Source organism: Crocodylus porosus, unplaced genomic scaffold, assembly GCF_001723895.1.
Source record: "Crocodylus porosus isolate Cpor-Errol unplaced genomic scaffold, CroPor_comp1, whole genome shotgun sequence".
NCBI lineage: Eukaryota > Metazoa > Chordata > Crocodylia > Crocodylidae > Crocodylus > Crocodylus porosus.
Genome location: NW_017728948.1, coordinates 34942798 through 34954672, shown reverse-complemented (window position 1 = coordinate 34954672; position 11875 = coordinate 34942798). Strand labels below are relative to the sequence as shown.

Sequence of the window (11875 nt, the reverse complement as noted above, 5' to 3'; positions counted from 1 at the left end):
ACACACACACACACACACACACACACACACTGCCCGTGCCTGCACGCACGCGCACACACACACACACACTGCCCGTGCCTGCACGCACGCGCACACACACACACTGCCCGGGCCTGCACGCGCGCGCACACTGCCAGGGTTAGGGATAAGGGGATAGCCCAGGGAAGGCTTTAGGACAGGGCTCAGAGCCCTGATTCCTAAGGTCTGGGCTAGAGCGCCGAGAGTGTGTGCAGACTTGGGGCTCAGTGTATGTGTATGGGTCCTAGTATGGGCCACTGAAGGAAACATCAGCAAGGCATGGGATATGATAAGGGGAGGTCGGAGTCGTATACATAAGCCCCTGTCATCAGGGCAGATAAGTGGACAGCCTCCTACCTAATTAACATCAGATTATTAGTAACATGAAGGCGTGGCAGATCAGGAGGCAGGTGGCTGGCACCAAGACAAGTGGGTGGGCCTACATTTAGACTGGCCCTGGGACACCCATTTGTTACATATGCTCTAATGTTAAGTATTTCATTAACTGACAACTTCTGTAAGAACTGGGATATTTATATATTACTGTTTTCCCTATGTAACAGTTATATTTTTTTGGCTTAATAATAGTTGTATTCTGTTCTCAGTAATCATGAGAGGAAAAGAATTTCCCACTCTTGGTAAGACATGTTTTAATTATTTTTAAATTCTACATGCAAATTAAAACTATTTATAAATAAGATTTTCATTACCAGCAAGAATTTCTAATGAGTTGTATCCTAGGATTCTGTCCCATAAGAGTAGGAGTTGGTCTGTTGCTAAATAACCAGAAAATGCTCGTACCATCCATTTAAATGATATTCGTAGTCTGTAATTGGAAGACAAGTAAAAATTACACAATCTTAGAAAACAGAGTTGGAATGGACCTCAGGAGGTCATCTAGTATCTCTCTTGATCCCAAGGCAGGACCAACAATATCAAAACGATTCTTGAGAGAGATTTGTCCAACCTATTCTTAAAATCCCTCAGTGGGAAAGATTCCACAATCCAGTTGTGTACCCACCTTAACATAGCTTCCTCTAGACCAGGGTGGCCAGAGTTACTCACCCTGGGAGCCCCATCTCCAAAGCCAGAGTGTGGTGGGGGAGGGGAGGATAAAGAGAATGTGCTGAGCAACTTGGCATGGCTGCAGAGCAGGGGCAGAGGGGGAGGTGCTGAGCAACCTGGCAAGGCTGCAGGGGCCACCTTGGGGAAAAGTGGGTGGGACTTTGGTGGAGAAGCCCTAGAGAGCCACAAGAACCATGCTGTCAAGCTGCATGCGGTTCATGAGGTGCGGTTTGACCACCATTGCTCTAGATCATATTTCTGATAAGAAAGTTATGGGAGACCATGACAAAAAAAAAAAGAAATCTTCTGAATCCCAGGAAATACATCTAGCTTTCTCTAGCAGATCTGGCAGAATTACTAAGTAATGAATGGCTGGAAAATACAGTAATTCCTGCAAACTGGAAGAATAGCTTTCCGTTTTATTTTATAATGTAGAGCTATATCAAGGGGGAGACTTGATAGCACATAATAAAGTTAAACACCCAACTCCAATTGATTTTCAGTAGAAACTGGGAAACCTACATGATATCTGTGCTTTTACTCTAACCATAACTATTAGATTAAAATACCAAAGAACCTCATTTCCAGAACAATATAAGTTGCACTGATTGTCATGAGCCAAGTTTCACATTGGGAGCAAGTACTTACGGTTGCGCCCCAATTTCTCGAAGATGATAAAAGAGTTGTGGGAGATGGGTTTGAAGAAGGGTCTCAAACAGCAAGCATAACGACACAATTCCCTAGCAAAACAACATCATCACATCCTGAAAACACATTTTTCACTAAAAGTTTTTCCATTGTAAAGTTTGATAAAAGTATATCTGAGTATAAATACAAATGCGTATTAATTTAAGCAGTAAGACACAATATTAATGTCATAATTTCACAACTAGAGTAGACAGATCATGATATCTTCAATTGTTGAGGCCTTGATCCTATAAAAGCAGTTCCATATGTGAATAACTTTATCATATACATAAATAGTTCCATTTTTCTCCAAGCTACTTGCATAGGTTTATATGGTCAAGGTCTAAGTGTAGTAATGACCTACAATGAAGTATTTTTATTTTGATAAAATACTTGTGCTAGTTGCTATACTTGATCTTATTCAAAAAGACATTGACAAAAATACGAATTCTGTGCATTATCTTTGATAATCAGCAAAACAGGCGAGATACATTTTTAAAAGAGAAAGTAGGTCAATTTTTTCTACTATGAAAATTTCCTTATTGGCGTGAGTACGGGGCTACCATATAGTCCCAAAATATAGGCCCAATCTGGCAAAACTTGCTATTAGACAGAATAGCTATCACGAGGATAGGATAAGTTACCTATCATTTGTCTCTCAATATACTTTGCCTTCATTTTTATGCCCAAGTGTCAGTTTGCAGGTTTAGGTCCTAACTCACTTTTCAGCAAATTATGTATTATCTATCTAACTATGTTTATTAACTATCTATTAATGATTAACTTTATTAACTACCATATTCATCTGCATACCACGTCATGATCTGGAGAAGCTTGTTGTTCTTAAACGCTTTGCTTGACAGTTTATACAGGTAAGAACAACCCATTATTAGCAGTCTTTTCAGGCTTCAATGCTTAAAAAATTCAACGTTTTTATCCTGAAAATATATTATCAAAAACTAAGAAAGCTTTTTTGTGAAAAGGAAGAAAGCTATTATACTTTCTGTAGTGTGTATAATATTAACTATTAAGTATGCAGCAACTAAAAAACTTTCACAAGTTGCTTCTGAATGTCTGAACACAAAACACTTACACAGGTCAGTAACAAAATTTACATAAATTTCCCTTCACGTAGAAGCACTAAAAAGAAGTGTACGCAAGCACACAAAGATGCACTGGTTAAAGAGGAGGCAAAATTGAGGCATCATTGAAAATCTGATATGTAAACTACAGTGGTCAATTCCTAGAAGGCTCTTCATTATTAAAGTATTGTAATCACAAACACAAAATAAACTGAAACGGAAGTCAATCTTTCACTACCTCTCGATATCTCATGCACCTAAATGGATCAGAAAGCACTTCAGTAGCAAATAAGTCTCTGATTTCTATAGGAATCTTAAGAATGTGTCCTGAGTTCAGGACTTTATTACACAAAAGAAACAGCTCCCCAAAAATCTTAAAGCATTAGCATTATTAAGTTATGTCTGTCAGAGAGTTTATTATAGAGACATCTAAATAAAGCTACAGAATGTTACTTCAGGCTTGCTTGCATTTTTTATCACATTTAAAATGGGATATTTCTCAGTAATGCATGCTTAAGAAAAAGAGCTCATGTTAACATACATTATTCCATAGCAACTAAAAATAAAGTCTGATTTGATCTTATTTCCTAATGAACTTACAGAGGGATGAGAAGAGATGGAATGGAGTCTGAAGAAAAAACGCACATACATCTCACGGAACATCTGATACAATTTGGAAGGTTCATGGTACAGAAAACAAAGTGGAGCAACTGAAAGGATAAAAAAATTGAATTGACTCAACACAGCAAACTGCTAAAATATTCAATGATAAGTGCATGAAGTATGAGGAAAATAAGTCAATAATATTTATAACAGTATAATATGTACATTAATTCTGAATTATTTAGAAAGGCATGTTTATTTTTATATTTGATTCTATCATTTAAAAAAAAGGTGGATTTGCATACCATAAGACAACTCCATGTACTTCATATAGGTACAAATAACTGGAGCCTGCTTATTCTATAGCTCTGGATTCATGAGCATCAAAAATATGATTTTCTAGCAGCGAGGACATTACCTTCAGACTCAAGAGGTCTGGATTCAACTATCTATCTATGTAATCTTTGGCAAGTCGCACACTCTTTGTCTCAGTTTCTCTGTAAGCTGGAGTCTATAGCACTTACCTACTGCAAAGGGACACTGTGAGGATTAATATATTGAAGACTGAGTTACTCAGAAACACATTGTCACTATGAGGATGCTAGGAAGAGAATCATCCAAGCAGTACTTTTAATTAAAGACCCAGATCCTCACATCCAACCTTGGATTTTCTCTTTTGCTGATCAAACAGTGAATTTACATTCTGTACCTTTAATAAACAGCAGTAGTACCCCTTGAAGTTTTCTTGCCATACAATAACCCAATTTACTTATCCTCTTTGAAACAAAAAAATTATTTATTCATCAGTAAGAAAACCCCCAGAAACTTCACTAGATCAGAAATAAAGGCCCCCATCATTTGAACATAACTGTACCAACTGCCTTGCCGTGACTGAACAGTGATGGCTTTTTTCCACAAAAATATAGAAATCCTTCTTTTCTAGAATACTTGTATATAGAACACATTCTTTTAATCTCAATTATTTTGATAATCTGGATGGCTACACAAGACACACTAATGCAGTAATGGGAGAAAACTCAAAACAGCTAGTATGAAGTAAAAGTACAGTAATTACTCATTGCATACACAAAACTCATTCTTTTAATTTCCTCTTTGCAGTTTAGTCCTAAGTATTCCTCAATATGATGCCCCTCACCAGCCATACATGTATGCCACTTTTTGCACAAGACACTTTTATGAGAAAACATTCTCCATTCGCGTTGTTCTTGTCTGCCCAGGAGGAACAATGCACAGTGAGATCACATTTTCTTCTGAAACAGTCTCCCTTCATTCATACATCTTGAACTTTGCTATGAGTGAAGCTGGAGACCAATGCTCAGATAATTGTTCTCTGAAAAGAGATCCCCTACATACCAACGAATTATAATATTAGAAAAGAGATCAGTCTTGGAACAAAATACACTGCTATTTATGGGGAAAAATCCAGAATAACTACTTAAAATATTAATATTTAAATTGTACTTACCATACATTGAAAAGCCATGAAAAGGAATTACACCTAAAAAACAAGGTTGCTTATTTTATCTTTTATTCTTTTATCTTTGTTCATCCATACAACAGTTTTTTCCAGTTCCCAATGTGTACCTGGTGTTTAATGGGAACAACTCAAGGCATGTTACCTTCTCTAAATATTGCAGACAAAATTAAAATGGAATCTAACACGCACCTGCACTTACACTGCCAGAAGGTTATTCAACTTGGCCAGGTAGTGGCACTTAGGATCCCTACCTAGACCCCTACCTAGACAGTAAATGGGAAGACACAAGCACCTCCAAAAAGCCAACTCACGGGTTTTTTCATGGTCTAATTAGTTCTTCAGTAAAGTCTCAGCATCCACATATGCGACTATTAGGCCACAGGAAATGAATTAACTTTGCTGTAGTTTAGTACTCGTAAATACAAGTACTACCCTGTGGCAGTGTTTTTTAACGTGCAGCAATGTATGTGTAGATACTGACAGGACTGGCTGAGGCACGAGGCTGCTTCAGCATAGAGCTGCATGCTGGCTAGTCCTGCACTAGAGCACCCTTGTATCCCAGCCAGCTCCTCTGCAGCATGTTAAGCCAGACTGGAGCAGCCCCATGCTGGCAGCTGGGCCTCCTGCTGACCCTTGAGGCCTCCTGCCAGCCAGCTCTATGTGCTAGTCCCAAGATCACATGAAGACGCTGCACCTGGGAGCAATAAACTCTGGTGTGATATGTGCCAGTGCCAGAGTTTATTGCTCTGTGTGGGCAGATGCACCCATGGTTACATGACTAGGTGCTCTGAACCAAGAATGGGGATAAGGAGGCATCTGCAAAATGTAATTTAGGGAAAATGTTACCATACAGGGATGCACTTGAATTCCCATCCTCTCAAGAGCTTAGACGCATGACTTGTTGCCATTAGGCACTTAATACCTAGCTCAACTTCGGTGGACAAGCACCTAACAGACCAAGTGGCAGCAACATGGGTTCTGGACACTGGTCATAGAATTATGTGTTTTTTAAACAATGACCATACCGCCATTTAAATATACAATGCACAGAGCTTTGGCAGCAAGTACAGGACCCTAGGATTTCTTCTCCCAGAGCAACAATGTAAGCACCAAACTAAACAGACACGTGCTCTCTTGTTTGCTCTCCTTCTGGCCTGTCACTCTCAGCTGACTAACAGCTAGGCTTGCCAGGAGTGGTGGAGAATCTATTCTATTAACCTGGGTTAAAATTCACTCAGGGTGAGGAGGGCCTAGAATCCAGATTTCTCACTCCCTAGGTGAGTGATATATAACTACTACTATAACTTACAACAGATAAAAAGGTTTATCTTTTCCCCTCGAACCTGGGCACTGGGCAGGCTCCTCATTTTTTAGCAGAAGTCAATGCTACTGATGTATGTTAAATGTGCTGCATGTACACCTACTATACTGTACCTCTTCAGGGACTTGGGCAGAGTTTAGGTGCACCCCAGCAAGAATATGAACTTCAACAGAGCTTAGGTGGTTTTAAGTGCTGCAATTAGATTTCTTTTGAACATGCTCAGGTTTCCCATGGTAGACACCTAGGGGACTCTGCAGTCCAAAATATAAACAATTAATTATTCTAGGTCCCATTTAGACACATTTAGTCATCTATGCAACTAATTTAAAACTCACATGCTTAATTTGAGCATGGGAGCAGTCCTAGTTGCTTCAATGGAATTTGCTTTATTTGCTTAAATGTTAAAGCTATACTTAAATGTCTCCAAGATCAGAGTAATGCCCTGATTCAAAAGTTCTTAAGCACATACTTTCTAGCAATCACATCTAACATAATCTGGATGCAGTCACACATTAACAATGAGGCAGCAATAGGAGAAAAAGAGACATGATTTTCAATAATGAGTTCATGGACACCTTTGCAGTTGCATCATGTCAGTTTTCCACTCCTTTCCAAATCATTTTAGTTACCCTAGATGGCTGAGGAATGATTTAAGGGATTTTAATGAAGGGAAATAGCTGTTTTGGCAAATGAGATTAAGGAGGATACTTCATGCTTAGATGGCTGTGTAGAACAATACCGAAGTGGAAGAAGAGGACCAAGGGTATGTGCTGGGACTGGCAACATTGCCAGAACAGAGAAGACACAGAAGAAGACAAAGTCAGAGATACAGACAAAAGATCAATGATGTAGGATCTTGAAATCAAGGACTAAGGAGCTTAAACATGATATAAAATTCAATAAGCAGCCAATAAAAGGACTCAAAGTGGTGGGGAACTTTCCTGCTAAGAAGATAGATCAACTGCTGCAGTAACAGCAACATCAATACCATTAATTTGAAAATTATATGCATAGATTTACCTCTAAATAAAAATAAGTAATGACATGCTTAGTGAGAGACTTGGAGTGTTGTAGTCATGATGGTTCAGAAAATATATGGCAGGCAAAAGTTTTTTGTAATATCTTTTACTAGACCAACTGGTATAATAGAAGTTTGATTAGCTTTCAGGCACATACTGCTGTGAAAGCTTGTCAAACTTCTATCCTAACTATACAGTTGGTCCAATTAAAGACATTACAAAAAATCCTTGGTTAGTATACAGTTCGGTACCTTTATGGCATAGTTTCTAAAAGTGCTAAACAGCTGGTGATCAGACAGGGAACCCATCTCATTACTTACTTAATTGAAACCAGGATCAAGAAGTGAAATATGAGCATCCACACATGCTTTAGGCCACCATAAGATTCCCCAGTCCTCACGTAGGTACTGAAGCCAGATCTAATGTACATGTGCTTTAGCCTGTCTGAAGATGCAGCCCAATGCTCAAGCTCATTATAGTATAGCCTTAAATTAACAAAGCTGTCAGAACCACAGTCAAACGTTAACTTAAAATATTGGTACTGTTTTCATTTTTATTGTTGTAAGAAGCTGCAATATTCCTAATCTCCCACTAGAGGAGGCTACAGTATAACACTTACCACTTGGTGGGTAAAAAACAGCATATTCTTCCATTCCAAGTTTTCCTATAAATAAGCATAGGAGTGTTTAAATATGACTGAATGGTAAAAAAACCCTCTCTTTCAAAATGTGAACTTTGTTTTTCAGGAACATAATCACAAACTTCATAAATAATGGAATATCTTTTCATTTTATATTATCCCAAAATGTGCAAGGCATTTCATAAGAAACAGAAAACTGATATTTATTTTCCTCCAGCATAAAATGAAAATGTTACACAGCAAGGAAAAGTAATAAACAGCACAGAGGATCAGAAGCAATAGTACTTCAGCAATAACACCACTGAACATAGACTGTGGACACATGCAGGCATACATCTTAAGTGATTCTGTAGTTTGGGGGTTTTTAGATAGCAAGTGTATTATCGATCCACTCTCTGTGTGGACACTGCAAACACAGTTGACATCTTCAAGGGATAAATCATGAAGATGGGCATGCTGAAGTAGGCCAGATGCAGAAGAGCATTCTAAGATAGAAGTAGAGCTTAAGAAAATGCAAAAATGTTAGAGGGAGAAACAGACAAATGATGCATTAAGGCTGGCATTACCAAAACAGTTGACAAAGTGAAAATAGAAGCATGACCCAATTGGAATTTTAAATGATCTCTGTGATTTCAAATATTACAATTTATATACTTTATATACAAGTTTTTAAACACAACTGAACTGATTTTAAAAGATGTTCTGAATTTCTTTCTATAGTTTTAGGATATGCAAGAATATTAAACTAGAACAGAGATGACTGTTGCTAGTTATTAACAACGTTTTTTAAATCCTCAAAAAATTATCGTGTGTGATAAGAACAAGGATCTGTGAACCATGGAACTTTTTATCAATTGATCATTGTATTGTGTAAATTCAATACAACAGAATCTCCTGCAAAAAGAGGAAAAGATTTTTTTGTCAAACTCAGAAGGAAATTTAAAATACCTAGACTTAAAGTATATACATTTATTGTACCAAGGAATCAATAGAATTAAATGGCTAAGACCACTAATCAATTTTTATTTGTTGCCTATATATACATACGTATACATACACACACACACACACACACACACATATACATACACACACACACAACCTCTAAAATAGTAATAAACAAAAGTTGAACATGTATCACCTTGTATTTTCTGCCCACTAATTCATTTGAACCACGATTTGTCTCACATTTCTAAGTAGGTTTAAAAAGATCTCATTTTTTAAAACTCTTATCTAAACTGGAAATATGTTTCCTTCTCCGTGACGTTCTGGAATTTCCCATTAAAATTACACTGGATGCTCATTTGGCCTCATACCAATAGCAGTACTAAAATATATTATTTCATGATCAGCCTTGCAATGGGCAGATCCATTCTAGATTATATATATTTTACACACACGCGCGCGCGCGCACAGGTTTCTCTCACTTTATGCAGGTTCTGTATGTCTGAATTTGCTCTTATGTGATGACTGTTTTTATACCAAACATTCATTATAGGCAAGGTAAATTCACTCTTTTGCAATCAGTGTGGTGGAAGCCCGCAGTCAGCTGCTTTGTGTGGTGCATTGTGGGAGTGATGCACACCAAAATATAGTTTCCTGGGTGGATCTGTCTCTTTGCTTGTTGTCTGCGACACATGTTTCTGTAGTTGCCATCCCTGTTATTATAGCACCTTGTGCTTGTGTATACTGTCTGCTGTTGGTAAGTACCAAAATTCTCTTGTAAAAGTGGTAGAAATGGGTCTGGTGGTCAGTACAGTCGAAGTCCTGGAACTTATCCCTATTTGCTACATTGTGAAGTGGGTTCCCTTTCAAGTTATGTGCCATTTTCCAGGAATGCATGTACAGCATAAAGTGAGGGAAACCTGTACACACACACACACACACACACACACACACACAAAGATATGCATATATACATATCACTTGGTGGTCCCAAAACACTGGGCTAAAATGATACAGGTATATGTTCTAAAAATGCATTAGATTTTTCCTTCTTTCAAGGGCTGTACAGCTGGACTCCTAGTTTAGAAATCACTGAAGTCAATGGCAATTATAATAGTGACTTCGGTGGATGCATGGTTTCACCAATCGTGATTTTGGTGCTTGACTTAGAAACAACAACAACAAAACAAAAACAAAAACCCACAAAGGCATATGAAACGCCATACAAATCTAAAACATTCCTAAAATATTGCCAACCTTTTTAACTGTTTTGGGCAGAACTTTTCCACTCTCATTGTCTTCCTGACATTGATGTTTTCAGAAAACTTTAACCAAAATAGTTCAGCAGTTTCTGAGTAGGTGGATAGACAATAAAGACCACAAAGGATGAAACAGGGTAGATGAGGAAGCCACTTGATTCAAATGCAGAAGGAACTGAAAGCTAGATCAACAATGCTGTAGTAGGGGATGAGAAGGGAGGAGCAGATTAGGAAAAAGATCCTTCCGGTAAGAGAGACTAGGAGTGGAGGATGGGCTGGAGGAAAGACAGAAACTGAGATGGGAGTTGGAGTGGAAGATGCAACCAGAAGCAGGGATTGTGACTGGCTGGGTAGTGACTGGACCAGGAGCCAGGGAGTGAAGTGAGAAAGAGAAAGAAAGCAATGAGGTGGGGAAAGTGGGAGTGAGATAAGGACTGATAGAGTGAGGAGGATCAGAAATGAATGAAAGAGACAAAAAAAAGGTCAAGCCTGAGGGAAACAAAGCAAACTCCCCTCTAGAGCCCAGAATGAAACACAGGATTCTCAAGTCTCTGCTAGCCTCTGCTGTTAGCAAATATCTCTGAAGCTCAAAGGGTCATATATTCTTCTTAGCGCCGTTATAGAAAGGATGACAATTTACTACCGCTTTCAGTTATTCAAACTGCACAAGAGACAGAGACCTTTCCAGTGGATCTGAAGTTTCCAACTCTGCTAATGATTATATGAATCTGATGTCACATCATGGGATTTCTATTTTTTAGTCTGCTTTTTTAAAAACAGGTAAATATACATACAAAACTACAGTAAAAGAACACAACTGTAATAATGTTCTTTGTAATAACGTTCTTTGTAATAACGTTCTTTGCAGAGCATTTTAAGAAATATGCAATTCATATAATATATGTTAATATGATATAGTCTATGGAAGAATGACCAGAAATCTTCACTTAAAATGTTCTTCCTTTACCTCGTATGTATGACTTGGGTGGGGTAGCACTGCTGTAAGTAAAGTGCTCCAGTACTGATGTATCACGGGAAAAGCAGAGTAATACCTGAAGAAAACAAGACAAACCATCAGGGAACTGTTACATCAACACAGCAATGTCATATGCAGAAGTATGCAATTGGCAACTGATTCATTTTAAAATTTTATGCACCTGTACAACATAACTACCATATTTACTTGACAAGACTTGGATATTTATCTATGTATGGGGCTGAGCTGGGACCATACTCATTGCCCCAGGCTGCAATGGAACATGGAGCAAGGCAAAGTGTGGGGGGAAGCAGGACAGAGGCAGGTGAGGAAGTAGAGCCTGTGGGTGAAGGGGGGAGACAGGAAGAAGAGGCTGCAGTAGGAAGATGGTGGAGTGCAGAGCCAAAGGGTAGGACAAGCAGTGGCTGTGGCTATGGCTGGATCCCAGGTAGGAACAGGAGCCCGAGTCACAGCAGCCACCTGCCCTCATACTCAATTCTAAGATATGTTAAGTGGGGGACCTCATCTTAGAATTAAATAAACATGGTAGGGTTGAAAAAATTATCAAGGGCCACATTTATGACAGCCCTGCCGGGGAAGTGATGTTGAGGGGTAACCAACATGGGTTTGTGCCAGGCCGATCCTGCCTGACCAACCTGGTCTCTTTCTAGATTTAGGCTAGATATCAGGAGGCGCTACTTCACGGTCAGGGCAGCTAGGAACTGGAACCAACTTCCAAGAGAAGTGGTGCTGGCTCCTACC

At 38.7% G+C, this 11875-nt stretch overlaps 1 protein-coding gene across 1 annotated transcript in view; it reads right to left on the bottom strand.

Annotated features, from left to right (window-relative positions):
* TBC1D19 (TBC1 domain family member 19) overlaps positions 1 to 11875 on the bottom strand; it is a 104900-nt gene that overhangs the window by 7395 nt on the left and 85630 nt on the right. The window contains exons 14-19 of the mRNA XM_019553301.1: positions 11105 to 11189; positions 7913 to 7957; positions 4942 to 4974; positions 3453 to 3562; positions 1732 to 1823; positions 729 to 844 (exon numbers count right to left, since the gene is read on the bottom strand). Coding sequence (XP_019408846.1) covers positions 729 to 844; positions 1732 to 1823; positions 3453 to 3562; positions 4942 to 4974; positions 7913 to 7957; positions 11105 to 11189 — 481 coding nt within the window. The remainder of the gene's footprint in view (positions 1 to 728; positions 845 to 1731; positions 1824 to 3452; positions 3563 to 4941; positions 4975 to 7912; positions 7958 to 11104; positions 11190 to 11875) is intronic.